Genomic DNA, 27,542 nt, shown 5'->3' with positions numbered 1-27,542 from the left:
GAGAAACCCATAAGCTGCAGCAGACATAAGGGAACATTCAATGCTCTACAGTGGCAAAAGGCTGGCTCGGCTCTGCTCAGTTGTGGCCCAGTTGTCTCCACGGAGGTTTGGGTTTTGCTAAGTTATGAAATGTCTTGCTGATGTAGACTATGTCTGGAGCAAGCACTGGTGTGAGAAACAGATGCATTGGTAGTGTATCACTGGATACCTGTGGCTATAAGGGTAGGAAATCATCCGGGTGTCAGCGTAGAAAACACTGCTGGTATTTTAACGCGTACATTGTACTGAATCCCCGTCCCGCTGTCCCCATAAACACCATTGTGCTTTTCATCTACCACATTTGCAGCAGCAGCAGCAGGGAGATTTTCCCTGAAATGGGATTGCTGACCCAGCAGCCGCCCGGACAATGTGACGGGTGCTCCCAGGCAGCACAAAGCCCCCCTTCCAGAAAGCCGTCGCACAAAGCCGAAATCCCACGCGAGCCCCAACCTGCTGGGCTCGGCACATCCCTCCCGCCAGTGCGGGGCCAGGCGGCCGGGCTGAGCGGCGGTGCTCGGCAGGCTGGAGCGACAACATGCCCTTGCCGAGGCGCCGGTCGTCTTTCCTGGGGCAGCAGCCCTCTACCTCCACGGCGGAGAGCTCGGGGCCGCCCGGCCGCCGGGTGAGCGTCGGAGGTGGGGGGAGCCTGTCGAGACCCCCCGGCGTCTACGTGGGCACCGTTCCCACCGGCGGCGTGAGCAGCCTGGGCACCCGAGTGTCCCGTAGAGCCCTGGGCATCAGCAGCGTCTTCCTCCAGGGTCTCCGCAGCTCCGCCGCCGCCGTGCCCCTGGCCCCGGGCTTGGATAAGGGCAGAGGTCTCTCCTACGAAAGCCTGAATGGCTGCTTGGTGGAGTACATCGAGAAGGTGCGAGCCCTCGAGCAGGTCAACCAGGAGCTGGAGGAGCACATCAGAGTCTACCTGGACAAGAAGGCGGCCAGCGTGGGCAGCTGGGGAGCGCTGCGGGAGAACTGGGAGGCGATTTACCACCAGGTGAGCGCCGGAGCGCCGCCGGCAGCCGGCGGAGCGGGAGGGAGCTGCGCGGGTCTTTAGCAGCTCCGGGCGGCCAGGGGCGAGGCTGCTCATGGATGCCGTCTGATTTCAAGGCGAGGAGCCTAGACAGAGGGTTTTAAATCTATCTTCATGATAATTAGCATTATTATGCCTATTAAGCGGGAGAATTGCCTCAGGCATCATGTGCATGGGAGAGACTGAAATGCACTCCAAGGCGCCGAAGTCTGGGCTGATTAGAACGGGTGGTGTTTTTTTCTTTTTTTTTTTTTTTTTTTTTTTTTTTTAATTTTAAGTCTGTGGTTATTACACTTTTAAAATCAAAATATCAAAATTAGTATCAAAATTATTGAAAGAAACCTGCTAGGACTGAATTAGGTTATCTCTCAACATATTACAAGCACGTTGAGGGGTTTTGTTTTTTAACCAGCAATTCAGATTTTTACTTCATTCCCTTGTTGGCTTAATAACATTTTCAAAAGCTCTGTTTATTTAAAAATAATAATTACATAGCTACAAATGAGCCACTCCCTTCCTTTTCTTTGCCATCACCCCACCATCCCTCACTCCCACCTTCTCCATACGGCACAAATGTTTATTGTGGGTGTGCGAAATAGTGTCTGTATTGACCTCATGGACAAGAAGGATTTCCTTCTGGCCAGTAAGGCCTTGCAGGCTGATGTCCTGCTCGCAGCAGACACAAGGCTCTGCTGAGGTCTTGGTGCACCACACAAGCCTGGCTTCCCAGCTCCCAGCCAGTGGGAGCAGATAGGATTCCACAGACCTGGAGTCTGGCATCTCGCACACCTCTTCCCACCAGCACTTGTGTAGGCACAGAAAATGCCATCACTGGGTCTACAGAAAGCCTGAAAGCCAACTTTAAGTTGCCTGGGACAATTGTGTGTTTTAACTTGGGCTGGCCAGTTTTGCTTTGCATCTTTAGGGCAGGTGTTCTCCCAGAACACTACAAACAAACATTGCTTGAACCCTGAATGTGTTGGCATAAGCTGTTGTACGAAGGTCGTGTCAGCAGAAACACCCAGTTAAGCATCAGCTTTTAAAGTTGCTATTAGTAAATGACATATTGCTTCCTGAAGGGAGCAGCTGCTGAAGTAAATGGGTGCTCTGAATCTGGGGTACCAAAACCTATTACCTCACTGGGGAAGATGGGGACTTTGATAGGGGACAGGGAGGTAATCCTTTGCAGCCACCATCACATGTCCTCCAGACCAGTGTCGCATTTCGTAGTTGTAGACTTCACCTGTAAATCCTACCAGGATTTATGGTTAAGCCCAAAAATGTGGGACCATAGGAAAGGACCATTTAGGAAGGACTGTTTGATTTTTCAGTACATAAGCCCCCAACACAGCAGTGCAGATTAACCTGCAAATGTATTAATTTTTCATCCAAATTGCTTTCCTTTCAACCTTCCTTTGTGGTCATCCTTGGCCTCTACCTCTTTTTTATGAATGAATAAGAGCATCTCATAATAAAATCTGGCCTGAAAATCAGGCTCTTCCTATATGAAAATCAGAAAAATAAAGCCATGTAGTAATAGCATTTGTGAGTATCATAGAAAAGAACAGAAAAAGATTAGCATCACCCATATCTATTTAACTATCAAAACACATCAGAGAACACATAAAATCTTCTGAATTGCTTCAATTAAATCAATAACTGAGGCATCACTTAGTGGGTTTTGTCTTTCATGGATGTGATCCAAGCTGTTAGGTTCAATTCTGATTAATAGATTTCTTTGCTTTTTTAATTAAGCATTTAACCAAAAATGACAGTAGGACCCTATCCAGCCCAAACACCAATTAGCTCATTCGTCCTGGAGCTAACTGGTAAAATTATGCCAGCATCAACATCAAAACCACCACATTTATTAAAATAATGTCAAAATCAGCTGCTGCAGAAACAGCTGAAATCACATGAAGTCAGAATCCTCTTGCCACAACACATCCCAAACAGAAAAGGAAAAGGTATTCAGGAGCAAGGTGTAGCAGAAATGAGAGACACCTGGCAGATACATTCCTAAATGTAATTTTTGTAAATATATTCAGATTTTCTGCAGATGTCCACATCTATCTTGATTTCTTTAAAAGTGGCATACCCCGTTTTCAGCTTCTTGCTAAATCTGAGCACTCATTTGGATTCCCTGCCAGGCCCATGGGTTCAGTGGGGAGAAATGCCCGGCAGCCGTAAAACCCCTCGGTGCCATTTGCATAAAGCAGGTATGAAAGTTTTGGGGGAAAAAAAACACTCAAGCAGGCACCTGGAGTAGCCCAAGCATTCATTATAGGAACAGTTTTTGAACAAGAAACAGCAATGAAAAGTACACAACTGGGAGGAGGTCTAAGCAGGAGCACTTTCCTCTTGCCTTGCTAATGAGAAGACAAGGACGTGGACACAAAGGACTCTCCTGGTCTCAAAATCACAAATGTGACAGGCCCATCACTGCAGTGGCATAGAAGAGACCTCAGCAGACCTGAAGTCCTATTTCCCTCCTGCCCTTCCTGGGATGTGCTCCAGCATCCCAAATTCTGGGTAGTTGCATTGCCAGCAAAAAACAGCTCAGTGCCAGCATATCTCCTGAACACAGAGCTAAGGGGAAAAACGTGTCAGCAAGTGACTCAGAGGGTGTGTGTAAGTGCAGGATCTCTCATGAAAAACCACTCGTGTTTCCTTGCAATTGTCAGAGCTATAGCTGCAGCAGGGGATCACTGGTGGGAGCTGAATGATGGAAAGCCACTCTCCAGCTCACAGGGTTAATTATCCACCTGGGCAGCTGGCTTTTAGCAGAGCAGGTGGACATACACAAATTGGGACAGGCACAAAGTGAGAGGATTTTTGCAGAAAAAGAGGGAAATGAGAAATCTTTGCCAAGAGGAATTCATATGACAGAATTAGAATTTCATGACAGAAATATAAATTTTACCCTGTGCATACTCTTCTTCTCCAGGCTTCATCCTGGTCTTCTTGTGTAAAATTCTCTCTCTAATCAAATGTGTCTCTTCTGCAGAATAGGAGACTGTTTGCAATGGCAATTCCTTCCCAGGGAACAGGGCAGCACCTGGCAGAAGTGGATGCTTGAAACAATCTGAGTGAGTTTACAGAGAGAAGAGGGTAGCTCAGCCTCCATGACTGCTCAATTACAGCTGCATGGGAGACAGAGATTTATTTTGTCTATGAGATGACAAATAGTGCAGTTCAGATCACAGGAGTAAACACACAGGCAAAAGAAGGAATCAACATCCTGGACCAATTTTATCACTGCTGGGACTGATCATGACATCCTGTGCGTGGTTGAGAGCATTTGAAAGACCTCCAGAGTTTTCCTATGGAGCTACGTTTATTTGCACTTGGCCTTTCTATCAGCATTTAATCAGTGTGAATATTAAGCCTGGAGAATATGCAGGTCTAACAGCATGAGGAATTGCCACATTTGGACTCACACCCACTAATTTATTTGCTGCAGGGTCAGAAGAGCCGCTGAGTGTTACTTGTGATACACTCTAGCACAACACAGTGCGTGATCAGTGTTGGTAAATGGGTGAAATAGCACTCTGCTACTCATCTAAGGGTACAACAAACTCCCACAAAATGGCACAAAGCTTGATCAGAGGATGGCAGTGCATTCATTTTAATCATGTTCTCTCAGCCACCTCCAATTGCATAAATTTGGGCTGCCTTCACAGGCAGCTGTGATGGGGTGCGAGGTTTTCTCCTTGTGCTTGTGCAACATTACAGTTTTACAGATCATTTCTGGAAGAGGTATCTCCTGCTTTGAGAACCAGGCATTCTTTGATGCAGTCCTGTGTACTTATAAATTATTTGATGTATACATGAAGTTGAATTTCCCTGGATGCAGCAGGAATCAGGAAAGGAGCCATCAATCTCAGCCTCTCTCCAGGTATTATTACCTTTCCTGAGGCCATGCAACAAATGCTGCCCTTGCTGCCTTTGAGGTTTCCTCCTTCAGGCTCTGAGAAAGGGTTCAACATGGAAAGCATCAACCAAGAGCATTAACAGTTTATTGCTTAGCAGTGGGCTGCAGGCTTTTAGCCTGACTTTAGTTGTGAATTAAAACCTGTTGGAGGCAATGGTCTAGTATCAACTACTTCCTTGTGTGTGTGGAAGGAAAAACTAGATCGACACCTTCTGATCTTTCCCCATGGAGGCGTTTGCTTTACTGAAGTGAACTTAAAGGCCAGAGAAGTTTATATTACATGAATAATTAAAGCATGAGCTTCATTATCACAGGCCACACCTGAGGCCATGAATTTAGTAGCAGTCAGAAAGGATTTAGACTTTTGTAAGAATAGCAAAAGTATACAAAGCTACAGATAAAGCACAGCTAAGAATTTGAAAGGCTTAGTAAATCTTGCCATGCCAAACTTGGCCAAATCTCTGTTAAAAATCAGAAGCTGCTAGTCACCAGGGATAAGGAGTAAATTCTCCCTATAAGTGTCTCTATCACTTCAGTCTGGCATCTGCCCACTCTGTTGAAGCAGCTGTTTTATCCTTGATGCCAGCTGTAACACAGCAAATGGGCCAGCATGTCAATGCAGATTTTTATGAGACTTTTCTTCCAAAAAATTAACATTGCATTTTCATGTCCACAAAATCACAACGAAATCAAAGAAAATTATTCCTGCTTTGTAGTTAAGATGTTTAATACCATGAATGTTCACTGTTAATTCAAGAGCTGAAAAAAATCGTGATCAAAAGGTGTATGTGCATCACAGAACCAAGTGTTGAAAGACAATGTGTGACTGAAAGGAGCTATTGTTAGTAATAATATTTGCATTTTTTTAACTCTTCCCATTTTGGCTCTTTGAATGTCACATGAGCATCACTGATTTAAGCCTCCCAGAAGCTCTGTGAGGCAGGACAGCTCTGCCTTCTGCTTTACAAGCAGGGGAGGCAATGTCTAAGTGCTTGCAGCATTGCAAGGCCTCTCATTCCCAATGGACACAAAGAAGGGAGTGTTTCCTAATCTGCTGCATCATGTGTTTTAGTACGCATGTCAGCAAAGTGGCTACAAATCTGTCTCACTAATGCTGTGTGTTTGCATCCAGCTGTTGATTAATAGGAGAATTAAATCAAACAAAAGAGCCCCTAGATGGAAGACTTAGATCTCTTCTTCTGGAGCCTAGGAAAGGGCTTTCACAGCTCACGCAAATCAGAGGGAACCAGGATTTCAGAGCTTGTGTCAAAGAGGTCCCTCTACTTCTGTGCTGACTAAATGCCAATTTCCATCCTTCAGGAGAAACTCAGGTATCCTGGTGCAAGGGAACCTGAGGACAGAAGAGCAGCATGTCCCCAAAGCCCCAGCTCTGCTCAGCTGCTCCGAAATGCCACAGATGGACAACCCAGGGTTTGGGGAGTTAGGATAGTGCTGGCAAAGTGGGGCAGCAAAAAAATCAGGGAGAAGGAAATAAGGGGTTGAACAATGAAGAGCAGCCGGTTCTGTGTGCAAACGAGCACACAGAATTCTTCTGTACTTGTGTGCTGCACAACTGGGCTGGCTGGAGTGTGGTGAGGGACCATCTCTTTGCCCACACCTGTGGCTTTCATGACATCTCTGAGTTCTGTGCTTTTGCTGTACTCCCCAACTTTCCCATGCCAAAATTGAGGCTTTTTTTTTCTCCCTGAGTGGCAGTATTTACAGAACCTCTCTCCTCTGTCCAGATGCTATTTTCATGAAATGTGTTAGAACTGGATGTCTCTGAGATGACCTATCCCTCTATCATATTGTTTGGAATTGGCCAAACCATCCCACAGTTATTGAAGAAAAATAAGTTCTCTATACAATGGTGTGAAACAAGCTCCATCCCCAGCCACCTTCCCTGTTTTTCCATAACAGTAGGTGAGAATGAAGAAAAGCACTTTTTTAACTATTGTTCCTCATCAGATTGAAAATATGTAGAGTGCTTTTAACTTCCTGATCCATTATGAAGAACAGGTTATTTCTCCACATTTCTCCTTATCAAGTGCCTTCAGGTATTACATATTTGTTGGTCCAAACATTTGTAAGACATTTGGAGCAGTAAGCCACTCTCCATGAGGGTAAATGTTAATTACTGCCTAGAAATGCTCAGCTTGCCCACCTCCACCCCATCACTAAGCAGCCTCAGGGCAGGTGGGAACATAGGGCAACAATCCCACTTGAGATGCACTTGTCTGGATGCAGCCTTGATGTTTCCACATTGCATGGTGTGTTTCACCTTGGAGGAGCAGAATGCTTTGGGTGACTTGCAATCTTATTTACAGACTTAATTATTTAAGGAAAAATTTTTCTGCCTAAAGAGCTCTCCTGGCCAGATTAAAAATCTGATCTTATTTATGAGGTCATTTAGTTTTAACTGCAAATCTTCATGGGTGTCTCCCGAGAAAGACCAAAGAAATGTTCAGTTCAGCTTCTCCAGAGTGACAGCATGGATCATGGGGTGACTGGAGCTCCCAGACACTTACTCGCAGAGGTGATCACCCTAAGCCTGGTACTGAAGTCTGCATGGTCACCTCCATAGCTCAGTGCACGTGTGACTCCAGGGCAGGCAGTGGTGGTTTTTTCCTTTTTATCATTTTATATAACTTTCCTGAATACAACAAGCTGCCAAGTCACAAGCCTTTTAGGCTTACTTACCCCTCAAGTACCTCTTGGACGTTAGAAATACACACCAGAGCCATAGCAATGATACCACAGTCTGATTTGCACGATCTTTCCAACCAGTGTAATAATCTTTGAAGGCTTCTCAGGTCTCATATCTATCGCAAGAGCCTAGAGGATCCCATAGGAGAAAGAAAACGACGCTCTGGGAGCTGAGGAGGGCTCGCAGGTGGCAGGAGCAACAAGTATTCCGTGGCTCCCTGAGGAGGACGACCCTGAAGAGGACTGCTAATATGGGAAGTAGAATAGGAACTGCATAAGTGCTGCTTAAATTGTATCTAGAAAGTATAAGTGGGACTTAAATGATGAAAATACCTTGAGCACAGCAATGAATTTTTCCCCTTGCAAAGAGCTGGTGATCGGAATAAATGTGTTGCTACAGGAAGATGAGGGCTTAGGAGGAATGAGCAGTTTGATGACAAATTACAGCCTATTTGCCGAGAATTTGTGAACTTAGATGTACAAAAATAATTGATTAAGTTATCTGGAAGGAGTCACTTGAACAGTCCTAGGATGAAGGATTATTTTCAGAATCAAAGCTGTACATCTGCTTAAGATACGTGTGCTGAAGCTGTTCATTGCATGAGCTCTGTTGTATCTTTCTTCTAGGTGGGTGAAGCAGTCCTTGAAAATGCTCGTCTTATGCTGCACACTGAGAATATTCAAGCCTGTGCTGAAGATTTTAAAGACAGGTAGTCCTGTGGTGACACCCAGCTGGTCACTTTCTTTAAAATTTGCCTTTGTGAACACTTAATTTGTAAGGGTGTAATGCTAGGGAGTAGAATGGGCTTGCTTTTTAAGTTGCATATTCATATTCAACACCCTGATTTGGGAGAAAAATAATGATGGTGCTAACATTATTTTGGAAGATTCTGAAGATTCATTGTAACAAAAATGTGCGCAAGCACAAGTAAAATGGCCTAAGCGAGTCTTAACATAGACATTGGTCTCTCACTGTGAGGCCAATATTCATTCAAAATTGAGTTGGCATTTTATAAAAGTGAAATTCCATGTGCTTTTTAGTTGTAATTTTCAGTACTTCTGTGCCAAAAACAATTGGTTTTGGAAACAACAATCATTCTGCTACAGCTGCAAAGTGACAACTGCACCACTACAGACATCAGGGTGGAAATGTTAGACAAGAAAACAGAAATGGGCTGTGCTGGTTTCCCTTTACTGAGAAGAATAGGAAATAAAAGAAGATTTTAAACACTGGCAAACTACTTTTTTATTGTCTTTCTGTTTGAAAAGCCTGATAGTCATGTGTATGAGTGCATGAAGCTCTTTAGATTTTACTCTGGAGTTGTGTTTCTTCTAGCTTTTTTACTCATAATGGTCTCATTCATTTACATATAGCTTTTTGCAAGCTCTGACACAAAAACCACACTTCAAATTAATTGATTTTTATCTCCTATGGTTTTTTATCATCCCTTAAACTTCTTTTTCTCTCTCTCTGGCATTATTTTATTTAATCATAAAACCAAAATGTGTTAATCATTCTTAAGTTTGCCTTTTATTTCATTTTATTTTATTTCAACTCTGAGATACTCACTTGGCTTTACATCCAGCAAGTTACATTCATATTTTGTGTAGTTTTCAAAAAATACTTTTTAGAAGTGTCAGCTGACTTGGACAAGAAGTCTACATAACAAAAACAATGTTGAATCAATCTACTGCATAGTGAAAGCTCCTGGGATCAACTGCCACTCTTCCAAGCTTTAAATTCCCAGCAATGAAGATGGCTATCAAGAAGCAAAGTATTTATGGAGCAGGTCCCCAGGTTGGACAGCTTTGGCACAAATGTCTCCCATCCAAGGAGATTCACAATGTAATCCACATTTTCAATGGAAAGCCCAAACCAAAAATTTACAAACAAGAGCAATGAAGCAAGCAGTGTTCTGGAATAGAAACTGATTGCCAAAATTTCCCTACCATTGCAGCCATGGTTTGGAAATGAGCCGTTTGTTCCAACAGTAATTCTAGCAGACAAACCAACCACAGAAATTTCCTCTTACTTTGATATTACTGGGATTTGGTCTTAGGGATGGGCCAGGACTTTGGAACATAGGCCAGACTTTCAAAAGCATGTCCATCGGTAAGAGTAATGCTTGACGTTTTTTCTTTAACCATTGCTCTAAAAGGTTTTTCTGTACACAAGTGAGTAGACATTCTCATTTTACAGCCAAGACAACTGAGAAAATGCCACCTATGGTGATACTATATATAAATATCAGATCTAGTAGGAAACCATGAGCCTCTCCGTGCTTTTTCTGGAATCCTATCAGGTTGATAACCACCATAGCACATACTGCTAACTTGGCCTGTTTTCTTACACTCTGAATTAATGACAGGGCACTTCAGGCAGTTAACTTCAAGTACGAAGAGACAAGGTGAGAGTAAAGAATACTGTCTGTCTTTCTGTGCCTCTGTCTGGGACACATTTGCCAATTAGCAGAAAGAGTATCATTCAGAAAAAAAAGACAGGTTTTACTTGCTGAGCTGTGCTGTGTTGAAGTTTGGGTTTTTTTGTTTTTTTTTTTCTTTGCAGGTATGAAAATGAGCAGCCATTCAGAAAGGCAGTGGAAGATGAAATTAATTCCCTATATAAAGTGATTGATGATGCTAATTTAACTAAAATGGATCTGGAGGGCCAGATAGAAAGCATGAAGGAAGAACTAACTTTGCTATCAAAGAATCATGAAGAAGTAAGTGCAGACTCGGGACATTGCAAAGCCACTGTGTGCCTATTTCATCTGGTTGGTATCATATATCCAGTGCAAAGCAAACATTAAAAACACCACCTGCCATGTCTGGGCAGGGGGGGAATTTTCCTGAAACATACTCCCATTTCTTCCTTCTCTTTTAACTCAGAGGACTAACCCTTGAGGCATTATCAAATTACTTACCTGTAGGTATTAACCCTTTCTCGTTTGATAAACATGACATGGAAGAGACACCATCCCTTCATTTCTCGTCAGACACGACATGATGGTCATGCAGTCATGCATGTGGACATCTCAGCAGTGAGATCTGATGGAAGGAGAAAGTGCATGTGCAGGGCACCAGTTCTGGTCCTGCTGCACTAATGTTGAGCATTAACCAGGTTCTTATGAAAATACCCTGCTTGGCTTAGCAAGGCGCTCAGTTCCCAAAACTGAGTCTCTCTTGAGAAGCACAACACTGAAGCAAGTCACAAGGAGAGTGGCATGAAGGAGTGGCTCTAAAGAATCATCATCAAAGGTGCTGGCAAAAAGCAGGTTTAATATGAGATGTGAAAGTGCAATTTAACTTTGATGGCAAGGTTCATTTTATTACTTACTATATAATGAAGCTCACAAAGGAAAATCGGATTAGAATAAATCTAGAATAGTTTACATGGAAATCGGGGATGCAGAGGGTAAAGGTGCTAAAGGATAAAGGTCAAAAGGGTTAGGGGAGGCCTTCCCCTTGAGTCATGAGGTTCAGAGCAGATCTCCTTGCTTTCTAAACTTCTGATGGAGATTCAATGCAGCTGAGCCCAAACTTTACCTCTGACTTGGTCAACAATTTATAACTATAGGATTTGTCAGCACCTGATCACTGACTAATTTAACATTTACAAAATTATCCAATAGGGTTTCCTGTAAGCACAGCAGTAACTTAACTGTAGATCTGGGATGACAGTATTCATACTATACTTGCTATAGGGTATTTAAACTAATTCACACACTCACACAAACAGACATGAAGAAGTTGGTACAGAAGTGCCTGTTAAAAATTTCTCTCAAGTTCAGTGCAATACTTAAGTCAGATGCTTCTGTATCTCTCAACAGATGAGGGCTGAGCCTTGAGGAGTAGTGGGGATATCTCAGGCCCCACCATCAGCATTTGGCAACAAGTATTGAGTATTGCAAACTTGAGAGCTTGTTAGCTCTGAGAGGTGTCCCAGTCAGAGGGAGATTGCTGCTCACAGCCCTCTGCAGTCCAGATCTCAAGGTCCTCACTCAGGACTACTGTTTATAGAGTCCCAAGATGATTGGCTCCAGTCATCTGTCAATCTCCATCCTGGCTGCAATCCAAGATGGTCATTACTGGAGATTTCCTCAGAAGTCTGGTAACAAAAATATTGTTCCACTCGATCTATGATTTGGGCAACTAATATTCCAAGGTTATGCTAGGATAGCTGACTATCTCTTCCCCTTCCTTTGTTAGGCACCAGAAGCTCCTAGGAACAGTGTTTCTGATAAACTCAAGGCAAGCTTAATTGCCCAAGAGCCATTGATTGATTAAGGGTGAGGTTTATAAAAAATTCCTGAGCCCACAGAGAGGCCCCAGTGGGTGGGGAGGATGCACCACCACAGACAGGCAGCCAGAAGAGAAGCCCATACTACCCAATTTTGCAATACTTTTCCACTTACTCACTGCATTCACCAACACTATTTGCATGAAGGTGGCTTACTTCCTTCAGCAGGGATTTCAGGATTGAACACAAATCAGCATCTTTATTCATGGGGACTTGAATATGGAGCTGTTGCTAATCCCTCATAAGGGAGAGCAAGCAATTGTGCTGGTGCCTCAAAAGTAAGAGAGATCTTGAATTGTGATGGCTCACAAAAGCAAGGTACTATCATCCTACCTTACATTTGTTACCAGTTGTTCCTCCAACTACAAGATTTCAGCAACAGTGGCTTGCCAAGATGAGGCTGCATCACCAGCTCCCTACCTGTATCAGTCTAATTCCAAGGCTGGCATTTTGCAGAAAATAACCAGTGGCTTCTTCACCAGTGCATGGCAGGAGAAGATTGAAGTTGCTTTAGATAAGAGGGTAAAGAGAAAAATGATAGAAATAAACAAGAACCTCTTTAAACTTCCAAGTAATGCAATGACTGCTGTGAAACCAGAAAAGCTGGTGCTGATGCTGTTCTCTGTCTATGGCATAATGAGAACACCAACTTATTCCACCTTGATCCTCATGTAGCCAGCAAGGAGCCCTTTCAGAGTGGAAAGATGCTTTTTTCTTTACCTTTTGGGAGTACCTGAGTATTTGCAGAACCACTTCAGCACAGGCTTGGCTTTCCCATGGCAGCAGGACCAGGGGAAGCTGCTTAAGAGCAGTCACAGAATAAAGGCTTAGAAGCCACTATTGCTGAGCTCTGACAAAATACAGTCCCAAGAATTTTCCTGAACTAATTCAAACCTTTCTTTCCACTGGTGCTCCCACTAGCAAATCCATGCCAAGTCCTTTTGAAGGTTTTGTGAACTTGGAGTGGGCACATTTTGAGGTTTGCATTCTTGCAGGTTCATAATTCACATAATTCCCATCTGTTTTTTCCAGTATTGTCACTGTCAGGGGTCACTGCTTACAAATACAATTCCCAGATGCTTTTACACTACCTTTCTTTTACTTTGTGCCAATAGCACAGATAAACAGGCTGATATAAAAGGATTGCAGTGCCAGACAGGTAAGATACATGTGAAAATCTCATTAATTCTTGCGTTCCTGAACACAATGTACAACTGATGTGCTACCTTTAAGTTTGCAATTCTAAACCTGCTATTCTCTACTGGTTACATGTTTTTGGAGTACTTAAATTTAAAGAAGGAACAGAATGCTGCCACAAAGGAGAATCCTCTTCATCTAACATGCACATGCATAAAACACACACTTGTCTCACACAAGCTGTGAGGCTGTAGAGCTCCTACTGCTTTGCATATCTTGTATCTTCCAGTAGATGCTGGAAGGCCCATGCTCCTGCATGGTGCAGCAGCAAGGGAAGAGCTTCTGATATCCTGTAAGCTGTTAGTTCCTTGGCCCAAAGTCCACACTGCAGCTTTACTGGCAATGTTTGTAGTGATTTCGGGTCCCAGCTGTGCAGTGTGCACGTGTCAAGCACTGGCTGCTGGAGAAACTTGCCACTGTTGAGAGGGCTGCTCCAGGCACTGCCTTGGTGCAGGGCTTCAGTCTCCTTCCGCCAAGGGGAAAACTCTTTCAGTACCCTAGATCTGCAGGAAGAGACCCCATGCAGAAGCAAGGCAAATCCACATCTGAAAAAGAAACCCTTCAGTGCACTAAATCATTAATGTAGAGATATCTTTTGGGATTTAATTTAATTACTCTCTGTTTGTGGCACCAAAAGAGCTCCTCCTTGAGCTTCTCTGAAGATACCATTTAATTTTCCAGTTCACTTTCTTTATGTTTGTTATTTTTGTTCAAGGATGTGAAGGTATTATACAAGCAGCTTGCTGGATCTCAGCTGGAAGAACTTGATGTTCCCCTGGGAAGTGGCCTGGATGACATTCTGGAAAAAATCAGAATTCACTGGGAGAGAGACATTGAAAAGAATCGTGCTGAGACAGGTGCCCTGCTCCGTACCAAGGTCAGCACTCTGTAACCCACTCCAACATCACAGGATGTCAAGCAAACACAACATCTCTCTAATATTCTGCAATGTCTTTGAGGGTTGGGTGTTTTTGTTGTGTTTTAAACAAAAAAGATGTTAAAAGATGTTAAAGTATTTTGGCCCAAGTCCAAAGGAGAATGCACTTATAAAGGCTTTCTTGGGACACACAGAGTTAAGCACTGGTGGAAATGGCCCTGCTTATATCGCAGGAGAAGAGGAGATTGAGGGGAGACCTCATTGCAGTTACAGCTTCCTCATGAGGGGAAAAGGAGGGGCAGGCACTGATCTCTTCTCTCTGTTGATCAGCGACAGGGCCGGAGGGGATGGCCTGAAGCTGAGGCAGGGGTGGTTTAGATTGGATGTTAGGAAAAGGTTCCTCACCCAGAGGGTGGTTGGGCACTGAATAGGCTCCCCAGGGAAGTGGTCACAGCACAAACCTGACAGAGTTCAAGAAGCATTTGGACAACGCTCTCAAGCACATGGTGTGTCTCTTGGGGTTGATCCTGTGCAGAGCCAGGAGTTGGATTCAATAATCCTTGTGAGTTCCTTCCAACTCAGTATAGTCTGTAATTCTGCGAAAACATAACTGCAGCAGTGCTGTTGAAATACTTAGCAAAATCATAAACTTATCCCCCCTGTTCCTAGGTAAAGAGCTGCCATGAGAGGTGTAGGGGGTATCGAAGGCAAACAGTGAGAAAAAACAACAAAACCAAGAAATATGTTTGCAAACATATGTGTGAGCTCTGAGTTAATTTTCAAAATAAAGAAGAAAAATCCTGTGACCACAGTGATATGAAAATTGCTAGGAAACATACAAGAAGCCAAGCAGAGGGGCTTACTCCAGAGGTCCCATCAAGTTTGTGAAAATACCAGACTTATATAAGCAAAGTTTTCATAAAGTTAGTCTGTTGGGCCTGATTTTCAGCTCATACAGTCCAAAGGAAGTGAGTGACACAGTAATAAACTACATGAGCCTGGAGAGTGCCTCCATGTAAAGCACATGTAGCTCTGAAAAGCCAGGCATCCTCAGTAGCCTCTTGAGCTTTCCCCAGAAAAATCAATTCCTGACCCACTGCCAGGTTTCTGCAAAATGAGCATCACTCTGAGGGCACCAAATTCTTCAGTGTTCCCACTCCCCTGTCCTGCTCATTCTTCCTCCTTCTCCTCCTGTGCAAAAACACCCTTACAATTTCTTTCTTCCTATTTCTTTCTCACCTTCAATATCTGGTCTTTTAGCTGCTCAGAGATATCATCTGGGGAGAAAATTGACAGCTCCCAGTACACTGCTTTATCATGTCTTTGATACCCAACCCACCCCGACTCAGCCATCTTAGCCTAAGCTCTTACTAATTTCAGTTGTTCCTGTTTTGGTTGGTTTTTTTAATGGAACAAAGAAACAGAATATCACAGATTCCTGGGGCAATCAGTTCTGGTTCTGCACAGGTTCTGGTAAGACATTCCAGGGGCTTTTTTTGCACAAATTAAACCCAGATGATCCATTTTGTTTCCCTTATCTCCTACAAACACAGATCAATTCAGATTACTACTATGTCTACAGATCACAAGAGTTTAGCTTTAAAATCAACTACGCTGTGGTTTAAAATCATCTTTTGTGGTTAAGTTGTATCATTTTGTTATCCACACAGTGAAAAACTTGCTCTTGCTCTTTTGTGACATAACAGGAGGGAGAGCAGTTCCCTGCACTCCTTGGCTCTTCATTATCAGTTTTTTCAGTGTCTCTCTGTGAGGTTTTCCTTGGCCTCTAATATTTTAATTTCCTTTTTCTGCACCTACTCTCTCTAGTACCTGTGACCAGCTCAGACCAAGGTGTTTCAAATGATATCCTAGCACTGACTTAGACATGAGGGCAGTATTTTAGTATTTTTGTTATTTTGTGACTAATTACCTTACCTCATTTGCTTTGCCTTGTGACTAGATTGGTTCAATTGGCAGTATTGGCTTGATTTTTCAAGGATATTTGGGCACCAAAACACACCAATTTACATTCATACCTAATGGGGTTTCACATGAGCATTTTTTAGATGAGTAACCTCAAAACTCAAGTCCATTGGTTTCACCTGTGCACTTTATTGTCTGTAGTGGTCAAAATCTTTCCCCAAATTGGCACAAGTAATTCAAACCCTTGCAAGACATGCATGCTATTTAATATTTTTCTCTGAAAAGATATTTTACTTCCTGTGATGTTCATTCATGTAGTTTGATTCCAAACATCCACCCCTGCTCATTGCTAATCTGTATGATTTTCTGTCATCCATAAATGCTTCTAATTCATGCTTTATTCCCAATGCAGTAGACCTTGAGGCATCAAGCTGTTAAGCTTCTGTCTTAATAGAACTAGACCTTAATTTTCCTCTTCATGTTCTGTCTCTTAAACAGCTGTTGATCCATGGAAAAGTTCTGCCCTGAGAACACAAATACACAGCTTTCTCTGTTGTCCTTATAAAAAGTTCTGAAAAATCTTGTGAATTATGCCAGTTGTTTCTCCCTTTTTTGCTACTTTGCTAAAACTTTTCCAGAACACTCAAAAGCTTTTCAAAGTAACTTTCTTTAGATACCACGCTGGTCAGCTCTGGGTGTTGGTGTTCCATTCCTAACCATTCTTTCATCATCTGGATTACATGAAAAACAGACTAATGAGGAATTCTGCACTCATGCACAATGCTTGGCTCGGAACTGTACAGATGTTCAAAATCCACAGATTCCTAGTAAACTCAAGCACCAACATGATAAAGACTTAGGAAGATGATTTCATCCTCTCCCTCCATTAATCCAGTTTTTTGTGGTTGCCACATGTATAGCCATTCCCTTATAAAGCATCTCTGGAATAGGAAAAGTACCCCGAAAACATGAATTACCTAGTGAAGAGGACACACAGGCTACTTCTGCACTTCTCCACAGAAGGAACCCCAAAGATGAGGCCAAGTGTCATGCCCAGCAGCACCCCACACATGGACACTTGGGGCTGGTAAACCTGTAAGGAGGGTGGGGAAACCTTGTGTGTCCCAAAAGTTTTAGAGCCCATTCAGTGTGTGCTCACTTGCTGTGTACTCCTCAGCATTTAGGATCTGATGCAGCCATCTCCATCTACTCCATCTGCCTGTTCTCTTGTTCACACCACTACAGTCAGGTTCACAGCTTAGGGTAGCTCCTGGAAGGGTTTCAATGCCACCTGTGGTGAGGGCAAGCTGGACTTATAGGTAGCATTTGGGCCACCAGCAGGGTAAATGTGAAAGCCAAGCTTCAGGTAATGGGTGTAGGCTATAAATATAGATGCAAAGGAACCTTCCCTTTCCCTTCCCTTTCCCTTCCCTTTCCCTTCCCTTCCCCTTCCCTTCCCCTTCCCTTCCCTTCCCTTCCCTTCCCTTCCCTTCCCTTCCCTTCCCTTCCCTTCCCTTCCCTTCCCTTCCCTTCCCTTCCCTTCCCTTCCCTTCCCTTCCCTTCCCTTCCCTTCCCTTCCCTTCCCTTCCCTTCCCTTCCCTTCCCTTCCCTTCCCTTCCCTTCCCTTCCCTTCCCTTCCCTTCCCGTGTATCTCTTTAAAAAGAGCTATTTGCAGTGCTCATAGCCCAGGAAGGTGCAGACTACTCTCTCAACACAATTTAGGAAACACAATTTACTGAAGAGTGGCAGGTCCTTGATCACTGGTTCACCAAGAATAGTCAGGTAGAATTATGTCTCTCTGAAGCACAAGCCCAGACAAAGCATTTCCAGAAAACACAGGATCTGTGCAATTTGCTGGAAAGGACAGGTTTGGTGATTGGATTGAAATTCAGCCCTCTACAACACAGGTTCTTAAATCTAAATTTCTGTTTGAGACTCAACTGGTATTTAAATTACCTTTTTCCACTGAGGCTATTTAATTCACAATGTGCAAGGTGTGAGCTTCACAAGGTAATACAAAAAAACCCCTATTTTTGGGGCATAGTCCTAGATTTTTTAAAATTCAATCTTACTTTTAAAAGAAAAGAAAATCAGAGCAGGGTCAAGATGAAGTTTCAGAGTGGGATGGAAGTATTTTGCATAGTTTAATTTTAGCATCAACCACAAGAAATGTAGGCTTTGACTGAAGAACTGTATTTTCTAGAGAGCCCAGAGTTCTGGGTTGAAAAGCCTTGATCTCAGCCCTTATTAAAAAGTATAAAAATTCTGTTTTTACTAAGGTACTTTTCCCTTCACCTATTTTCAAGGAACCTGAACTAAACACATATAAAACCCCCCAAGCCATAAGAGCAGGAAATATCATAATTAACTTAGGACTTAATTAACAGGATTTTTTTTTGACCCCTGTGATATGACTCGCTGTCTGACTCATAGAATCTTATGTGCAAAATTAAGGTGTGAGTAGTTCTGAAGACACACAACTTTTTAAGAAATCTTATGGCTATAAAATGAACAATTACAGCAATGTTTTCTCTTTAGAGATAATTTTAAACATACAAGTATGAATTCTGAACAGCTGTTGTTGACATGGATAACATAAATATGCTTGTATGCATAAGCCATTTTACAGTAAATGCCTAGAAAATATGATAATTTTGACACTAAGAAGTATCCATAATTATTCAACTGAGGGATTTAATGCACAGGAATCAAACTTAGAGTCAGAATTGCCACCAACTGTGAAAATATTACTGTCAGTTTGGTCTGTAAGGAAGCTGAACCATAACTTGTGTAGGTTGTGATGACAGGCGCCTTCTTTCACCAGCAACAGGCTGAGACGACGGCTGCCGTGCGAACCCAGGAGGAAGAGCTGGTGGAGGGCCTCAGAACCGAGTTCCACGAAACTGCCTGCAAAATACAGAGCTTGCAAGCAGAAACTGAATCTTTGAGAACCTTGGTAAGGAAAGCTGGGTTTTCAGTGGGTGTATTCTCTGTGAACTCAACACACCTTCTGAGGGGAACATTCCTGTCTTGGGATGCAGATTTAAGAATGAATCCCATTTTCCACTAGATACTGTTTCTAGAGGTGCCAGACATTTCTGGGGTCCTCTTGATTGAAATTGTGCTCTAAGTGTACCACATGTGACAATCAGGCACCAAATTTCCATCTTCAGTGTATTCATACACAGTCTCACCAAGATTGCTTGGTAGTGTAGTACTAGACAATGTGAAGAATATCTGCACCTTGTAAAAGTGCAGATATTCAACTTTTGTAATGATAATACCTAATATCAAGGTAGTTAAAGAAAGGAATTCTCAAAATATACATATAGTCAATAGAGATATTGTCCAAACCTGAATAAAAATCACTATGAAGCATATGGAAATTGACTGATTTATTGTCTGCTGTCCTGCTCTTGCAGAAGAGGGGTCTGGAGAACTCTTTATATGACGCCAAGCACTGGCATGACATCGAACTGCAGAACCTAGGGTCTGTCATTTCCAAGCTGGAGGCAGAGATGGGAGAAATCAAAGTAGAAACCGAGCAGCAGCAGAGGGATCGTGAAAATCTGCTGACTAGCAAACAACAACTGGAGAAAGACATTGCTGCATATCACTGCCTCCTGGATGGAGAGCAAAGCAGGTACTTGTCCTTAAAAAGGTGGATAACATGCTCCCTGGGAAGAGGTTGTGAGGTTGCTGGAAGCAGGAGGACTGGGGTGCTTCTCATGTTTCATAAGGCTGGCTGGTAGATCATGAGGTTTGGAGAAGCTGCCAAAGGGGGAGAACGCACCAAATCCCATCAAATAGAGATTCATAATGTATTGGAAATGAGTACTTTCCACCACTACCACAGAAGGACATAGTTTGGGAACATGCCATGACTTTCACTTCTCTGAAGGTTTGTAATGTGGTATTAAAAATTTACTACTAGGGGCTACATTAGTGGCTGCAAAGCAGATGTTTTGTTGTTTCCTGATTTGAATATATTATGCCATCCCTTTTCCTCACTCAATACAGTCCAAATATTATAGCTGTGATCTTGGGAAAACTCCCATTCTAAGCTTGTAACTTTGCCCTGAAGTCCAAAGACAGAATCTGGACCACTGACTGTACCTTTTGTGAAGAAATGTGGTTCCGACTCTTAAGATTCTTCCTCTGGGAATAACCTGTAAACACCTTTACAGTGGTTGGGTTGGGTTGCTTGGTTGGGCTTTCCTAAGATCCTTAATCACCCTTAGCCATGGGAACCTCTGAAAATCTGATCCACAGATTTTGACTTGCTCTTCTGCTCAGGACAGAGAGAATTTTAAAATAAACAAAACAAATCTTGCTGAAGCTGGTGAGATTTCACCAGATGAATTGAGGATAGGACTTAGTTCAGCAATTTTCCTATTTCTAGTATTTTTTTTTTTCACTTTCAGCTGATTATGACTCCAAGCCCACAAAAGACCATTGCCATTAAAGCAAAAGATGTCACTGCCAGTTATGTTCGTGGAAGCTAAAAACACATCAAAGCAGCCTGCTTTATTCAGTTTGATTCAACAATCAAAGTAGGTTGTAGCTTGAACAACTTTATTAGACCCTCTTCATATAATTGCTTTGCTTACAGATTTCAATTTACTCATGTTGTTAAAATTATAATAAAAATAAAGAATGTCAGGCTTTTGTTTGATTTTTTTATTTCCTTCCAGTATTTTTCATGATAGCTGGAGGGGGTTGGATTAAGACTATCAGCTCTCCATTTCCCACCAAGTAAACTCTTTCTTTTCACAGTACAAATATATCAAGACTGAGCTACCCCTCCACACAGCACCCAGATGGAAATGATGAGTGCTCTGTTGTGTCACAAGACCATCAGCTCAGTAGTGTGAAATCGAATTCAAATAATGCCGAAGGAGTTTAAGTGCACTGCTAACTCACTATGATTAATTTTGCAACATGTAAACCAGCAGAATCATTAATCTAAGCATCCTATCAGTACCTTGTAAACACATTTTTAAGTCCAGACTAAACTTCTGAAAAAACTCAAGGTGCAGAAGAGCAACAGCTGCTCTGTCTGCATGCAGGTTACATCCTTTCACTGTTTACTGAAAGTCCAAGCCAGGGTATCAGTTTGTGAAAATTTGATACTTTTTGATATATTGACATATTTTTATATTTGTTTTTATATGGTTGCTCTTTCTTAATATCAACTTCCCTCCAAGGCAGGTCAGCCACACTTCTTTTGAACAGGAATCCACATAGCATCAACCTGATGGCTAACCTTAGGTTGTTGCCTCTATTTTGATGGCATCATGAGGGAAAAGATTTCTCCATCTTTCACTTTTGACTTTCTTTTATATTTTAAACATTGATAACTTCATTGTATTGCATGTGCAGTATGGACACATAAAATACCAAGATGGAGCTTGCATTTTCAGAGAAACATAATGAACCTTAGCTCCTATCACACAAGTTTCTGCACAGCAAAGAAGTTAACCATACATGTGTTTGTTGGATTGGGACTTCACAAGACTAACAGTTGCACTAGGTGACAACGCAGTTTATTAAAGGGACTCAAAGACTACTGAGAAATGGCATATATTAGAGAACACAGTGGCATATAGCACATATGAGAGGTAGACTTTAGATATTTTGATTTTTAATTGAAATATTACCTAAGAAAGCTACTTAGATTTTAATGACTGAAAATCAAATACTCTCCAAATCCACTAAACTTGATCCACCAGTGGATTACAGGAATAGGGACACAAATGTTGTCATGCCTTTCCTTGTACATTCCCCCACACAGAAAAAATCCTTCCTGATGCAGTTGCCTGATAAATGATCCTTCATTTAATCTCTGCAAAAAGTCCATCTGGCATATACCACCTGCAAGATTTTGATAAAAAAATTACTGGATTAAAAGATTATTCAACAACAACCAAAATAAAGGCAGATGATGGCAGATTCTGGGTTTTTTTCCTCATATAATATAGGCTCCTCAGAGCAGCAATAATACCTTCTTATACATCAGTGCGGACAGAAGTTACCAAGCTGAGATTCCATCTAATGATGAGAGAAAATACACACAAAGAGTGATACAAGAAATTAGATGGCCCACGCCCTTGGGTTGGGGCTAACTGGTTGGTGTCTAGGAATTATCACTTTTTGGCACTAACAAAACATAACCTCCCACTCATTCCTGACACAGAAGAGAACAATCTCCTTATGATTTGAAAGTGAAGAGGGAATTTAAAAAAACATAATATACAATCTAGATTCAGATCCATTTGCTATCTTCTAGTGATGCTTCTGGTATGAAAAGCAACTGACTTTCCCACTGTGAAACTTTCTTTATAAATGTCACTCATGGAGATAAACCTGATGAAATTCTGAGTCAACAGTTATACTCAGATGTGAAAGAAAGATTTTTAAAAAGTTTTTATATGCCATGATCCATTATACTCCATAAAAAATTAAATTAGGTTAATACTAAGATGTTTATTATTTGGAATGGAAATAGTTACTTTCAAAATCATCAAGGTATTTCAGCACAGAGAAGTGTCTGGAAAAGGAGGAAGCATCTAAGCATAAATAATGAATTTCCCACAGTTTTTCTGTCTATTCCTAGCAAAGACCAAAAACCACAGAAAAGATTTTTTTTGTGAATAGTCCATCAAAAGTCACATGTGGCACATCTGGCCCTTCTAAATCAAAGTGCATTCTTATTAAGTGCTAAAGCTCTTGTTGAAGAAATCTCTCTGCACTTTTACACAGACTCCTGTGGGTGCCTAGCTGGCTAGGCAGCCCCTCCAGGCTGCTTGAATCCTGTCTAAGCACTGATAGTCTTCACTGGGTGAGATGGGATATTGAGTATATGAGAGATTAAAGGCTTTCACAACTATTTGTAAGCACTAAGGTTCATAAACTGATTTAGCATTATATTTATCCTCTAGTCTGGCAGTTGCTTTATTAAATACATATGAACATGTTTCCAACTGGTTTTCCTCAGAAAATCAGCACCAGAAAACAGATGTTATTATCTCTCACTGCAGTATCTCTCACACCTATATTCCTGTGAAGGAATTTGTGGCATTTGCTGTTATGAACACTCAGCATGCAGTCAGAGAGCACAGATAATACAATCTAACAGCCAGTTGCTGTTAGACATCTCTGCTCCCCCTCATGTGCTATGTGCCATTGCCTCATCTCATGGTAGCATCAACATCCGTCTGATGTCTCTGGAGATAGCTCAAGATTCAAAATCAGCAGAAAATTAGCCCTGCAAAATGCTGGAAAACTTTCCTGCCACTTGGTTTCCTGAATCAGGCCACTGAAGGGACAGACATCTACCAATGACAGCACAGGGATGGGGAGAGGAACTAGTCCAGACTGTAAAGCACAGCCACCCCTTTGGTGATAGCTATTCACTAGGTCAGATGAGCTGTGCTATCAAACCAGATGTGTACTTTACACTTCTCCCAGCCAGGCAAAGCTTCTTCTGCACCACAGCCTGAACCCACACTGCTGTATCCTCGGGGGAAGGAGAGGGTGACAGCTCTGTGTGAGCCCCTGCCTCATTTAAGATTTCACACTCAGCAGCAACATAGCACACCAGCTAAAAACTGGTATTCTAGCCGATCATTCTACTGGTTATATTTTAATATAAGAACTATTATACCGATTCTGTGATTAAAAGATTATTTTTAAGGTCACTTTCACTCTGGCATAGTCTAAAATTTAACAGTTTAACAAACCGCCATGCACTGCCGGCACCAGTGCCTGTGTTCAGATGGCAATCAGTGGTGGAGAAATGAGCATGATAAAAGTTCTTCCTTGTGGTTGTAGAGGTCTGAAACTACAGCTAACTCTGAGCTTAGAGGAAGGTTAAGCTCCTAAAGAGAAGTGGGCCCATGATGTGACAAGGACTCCACCAGAACCCTTCTGCAAGCTGCTCTGCACCTAAGGGCACCTTCTCCAATTTCCTTAAGCAGGCATCTGCCCAGGAGTTACTGAATGTTTTTCTGCTTGTGCTCTACAAATGTCAAAGCAGTTCGCAATGCTGTCACCTTCTTGTAACAGAATGGAGATTTTTGGGTACAAAGGAAGATGAAACAGTGGGAGACCAGTCTGCTCCTAACTCTTGCATCACCCACAACTCACTCCAACTTTCCTTCCTTCAGTTTCTCCAAGTGAACAGTGACTGCCGCATCGCTTTCCCTACATGCAGTAGTGCTTCATGTCTCAGGCTTTACAAAATGCTCCAAAACATACAGGGAGTAGCATCATGGTAGGACTTGCCATAGCTAAGGAAGGGAGAAGAAGCAGGCAAGCACCACTGCATGGGGAGGAGAGAGAAACAAAGTCCTCAGAGTCCTGGGGGTGAATCTGTACCTGAGCAGAGGCATACCAGGACTTGCCATAGCTAAGGAATGGAGAAGAAGCAGGCAAGCACCACTGCATGGGGAGGAGAGGAAAAGTCCTCGGAGTCCTGGGGGTGAATCTGTACCTGAGCAGAGGCATTTGGAGCGCCGTGTCTTGCCAAAGGCAGGTCACACAGATCAGTGATGCACAGTGCAGCAGGGAGCCGTGTGCTGAGCTCATGCTCCCGGCACAGCAATGTGGCATTCTGGATATATTCCTTGCATTACAGACATCACTTCTGCCAGTCCGTGCCTGCGAGCCATTCTTCAGCCAAGTGTTCTCTGTACAAGTATTGAGGGACATTGAATTTGAGAAAGGAAAACAAAAACACAAAAAATGATCTTTTTTCTGCATCTAACTTTTGTACACAATAAAAATTGTAATGGTAAAAGCTGATGCAATGCATTTGCATAGAAATACAAACGCCATGCATCAGCACATTTTCACAACTTTACATAAAAATAAAACTAGAGGTGGGAGGTAAATCCAAGCATAATTGCATAACTAATGCTTCCTTTAAGGCACCGAGACATGTCTTTAAGTCGGGATCTAAGCCTTCCACTTAGATTAGCTGCTGCTATTTTCCATGATTTCTGCTGAGTCTGTTCCAGATTTAACAGCTGAAATGTTTCCTGGTGCACTGCTCCTGACAGGTATTAAGTTTCTAATCCAGAGCTGGGCATTCCAGCCTTACAGTACTGTGTTTGCAAGAGACAAGTGACGCAGATGCTAAAAGCTGCAAAAAGGCATCGGGTTTACATTCTCCAGCCTGATAATGGGACTATCCGTAATAATACAATGAAAATATTTCACCAGTTGCTGAAATTCAAGAAATTATCGGCTTACAATCAGGCACAGCACTGTGCTTAGTACATTATTAGGTTATCTACCACAAAAGCTGAGGGACACGAACTGTCTCCTTAGTTGAATGGTATCCCCAGTGCTGAGCCTGCAAGTCGCAGCATGGGGCAGTGCTGGAGGTATGTTGGCTTCCCAAGAAATAAAGGAGCACGAACGCAAGGGAATGCAGCACTTTGACAACAGGAATGTCAAACACTCTTCCACACCTAGCTGTTCCCTGTCACACCTTCCACATGACCTTCCACTAGCTGAAGGGGACAGTAGGAAGGGAGTACCCAGGAGGCACAGAAAAATGAGATTTTGCTACCAAATTTGCTCCCTACTTCAGTAATGATTCCTATCACAAATGGAAAGTGTCACTGATCACGTGACATTCTTGGTGTTACCAAATGAATTGTGCTTGCAACTTTTAGCTCTCTAGGGCCTGCTCTGTGCAGGCTCAAATCCTCTAAGCACACAGGTAGTAAAAATACAAGGAGGACATTGGGTGACACATAAAAAGAGGATTGTAACAGGTTTCCAAAAGGCAGAATGCTTGACTACAGTGACTCAGTTACTCACAGCTACAAAACATCTCATGAAGACATCGTGTATTTAACCTCTTTCTGCAACATCAAGGGCACCTTGCCTGTTCTTTCAAACAACCTGAGAAATACGGATGGAAAACACTAATTAACAGCATTGTCATGGACATAAGTTGAGACTGTCAACCTCCAAAGGGTGGGAAAACTTTTAATTTATATGCTAATACACGCATAGATAATTATTTGAAGTGAAAATATGACATGTACAAAATTATACTAAATAACTCCAGAATACAAACATGCCTACTTTTATACAATTGTAACACAAATCAATGCATATTTGATGGGTAATTCTCACTTGGGCTCACACTTTACCAGTAGGAACTTCTATCTCCTTTAGATGGCTGATGAAAGAAGTAAGTAATCGGAAACAGTGTTTCATGTAATTATTTATGAGTCATGACAGGCTGAGGATGTTTTTCCAAATGTCCTGCCTCAAAGCTTTTGACGTGATTTGAAGCCACAGTGAACATTTTAAACACACAGGTTTTTTTCCAGACCTAAAGGTCACTACAGTATCCAAAGTGAGAGGTAGCAATCTGCAGACACCAACTGTGAAGTTTGTTTTCCAGCATATATTCCCTAGGCTTCAATGCCAGTCAGAAAAGCAGCATCCAGACATCCTAGACAGAGTGGTGTTTCAAGACTTACTCACTTAACCACACAGACCCAAGATGAAAGCTAAATGACTTCCTTGCATCCTGTGCAATGACAGTGTAAGTTCACAGGCCTTGCTGGGGTGTGGGAGGCAGGCCTCTGTCCTCGCAGTCCACATTGGGAATGAATGTCACCTTTCCTCAAGGGCTGGGGGAAGCTGGGCTGGCCAAGCAGTGTCCTGAGCCTGAGGGACCAGCTGAGGACTGCTGGGGCTGCTTCAGCAGTTCTCTCAGCCTCCTTGGAAGGGGTCCTGACAGAAAGGGCCTGCCTGCACCCAATGGCGGAAGCAGCCAAGGGCTTCCAGAGGAGCTGCTGCTGGTCTCACAGAATTGTTAGGGTTGGAAGGGACCTCTAGAGATCATCCAGTCCATTCTGCTGCCAAGGCAGGATGACCTAGAGGAGGTTACATAGGAACGCATCCAGGAGGGGTTTGAATGTCTCCAGGGAGACTCCACACCCTCTCCAGGCAGCCTCTTCCAGTGCCCTGCTATCCTCAGTATAAATAACATCTTCCTCATGCTGAGGTGAAATTTCTCGTGATTTAGCTTACGACCATTGCTCCGTGTCCTTTTGCTGGGCACTATGAAAAAGAGCCCGGAACTCACTCGTCACCTACCTTGGAGACATTTATGTAAATTTGTAAGACCCCCCCACGTCTGCGTCTCTAGATCGAGCAGGCCCCGCTCCTGCAGTCCCTCTTGCCCTCATAAAAGAGGTGCTCCAGACCCCTCATCATCTTTGCGGCCCTCCACCGCACCCTCTCCAGAAGGTCGTCCTGATGAACCGAGAACTGGGCAGATCACTCCAGATGTGGCCTCGCCAGGGCCGAGCAGAGGGGCAGGACGCCCTCTGGCCCCGCGGCCGGCAGGGCGGGCGCACCGAGCCGCTCCCGCCCAGGGCGCGGGTCCCGGCCCCGCCGCCCGCGGAACGGCGGGGGCGGGGCGGGAGGGGCCGGCGCGAGCCCGGGCCCCGAGCGCGCACGCGCCGTCCCACCCGGCTCGGCCAATCCGCGGCCGCTTCGCCGCCGC

The 27,542-nt window shown here is 43.1% G+C and overlaps 1 protein-coding gene and 1 long non-coding RNA gene across 2 annotated transcripts; one reads left to right on the top strand and one right to left on the bottom strand.

Moving 5' to 3' along the window:
• The first annotated feature begins 303 nt into the window (after positions 1 to 303).
• Positions 304 to 20,672, top strand: BFSP2 (beaded filament structural protein 2). Its single transcript, XM_068205010.1, has 7 exons — positions 304 to 1,030; positions 8,334 to 8,416; positions 10,273 to 10,429; positions 13,919 to 14,080; positions 18,828 to 18,959; positions 19,426 to 19,646; positions 20,428 to 20,672. The coding sequence occupies exons 1-7, from the start codon at positions 575 to 577 to the stop codon at positions 20,429 to 20,431; spliced, it is 1,215 nt and encodes a 404-aa protein (XP_068061111.1). The 5' UTR covers positions 304 to 574; the 3' UTR covers positions 20,432 to 20,672.
• A 953-nt stretch (positions 20,673 to 21,625) lies between these two features.
• On the bottom strand, positions 21,626 to 27,396 carry LOC137482580 (uncharacterized). Its single transcript, XR_011004158.1, has 2 exons — positions 24,498 to 27,396; positions 21,626 to 21,877 (listed from the first exon to the last, which is right to left on the bottom strand). It is a non-coding gene; the product is annotated as an uncharacterized lncRNA (long non-coding RNA).
• Positions 27,397 to 27,542: the final 146 nt, after the last annotated feature.

This window comes from Anomalospiza imberbis, chromosome 1 (genome assembly GCF_031753505.1).
Source record: "Anomalospiza imberbis isolate Cuckoo-Finch-1a 21T00152 chromosome 1, ASM3175350v1, whole genome shotgun sequence".
NCBI classification, from domain to species: domain Eukaryota; kingdom Metazoa; phylum Chordata; class Aves; order Passeriformes; family Viduidae; genus Anomalospiza; species Anomalospiza imberbis.
The sequence above is the reverse complement of the archived record's forward strand: the minus strand, read 5'-3'. Positions and strand labels throughout refer to the sequence as shown.

Excerpts from the sequence above, each read along its gene's own strand:
- BFSP2 (XM_068205010.1), top strand. The coding sequence starts at position 575 with ATGCCCTTGCCGAGGCGCCGGTCGTCTTTCCTGGGGCAGCAGCCCTCT. Across the intron at positions 8,417-10,272 it reads GCTGAAGATTTTAAAGACAG|GTATGAAAATGAGCAGCCAT; the intron begins GTAGTCCTGTGG and ends TTTTCTTTGCAG. Across the intron at positions 10,430-13,918 it reads TATCAAAGAATCATGAAGAA|GATGTGAAGGTATTATACAA; the intron begins GTAAGTGCAGAC and ends TTTTTGTTCAAG.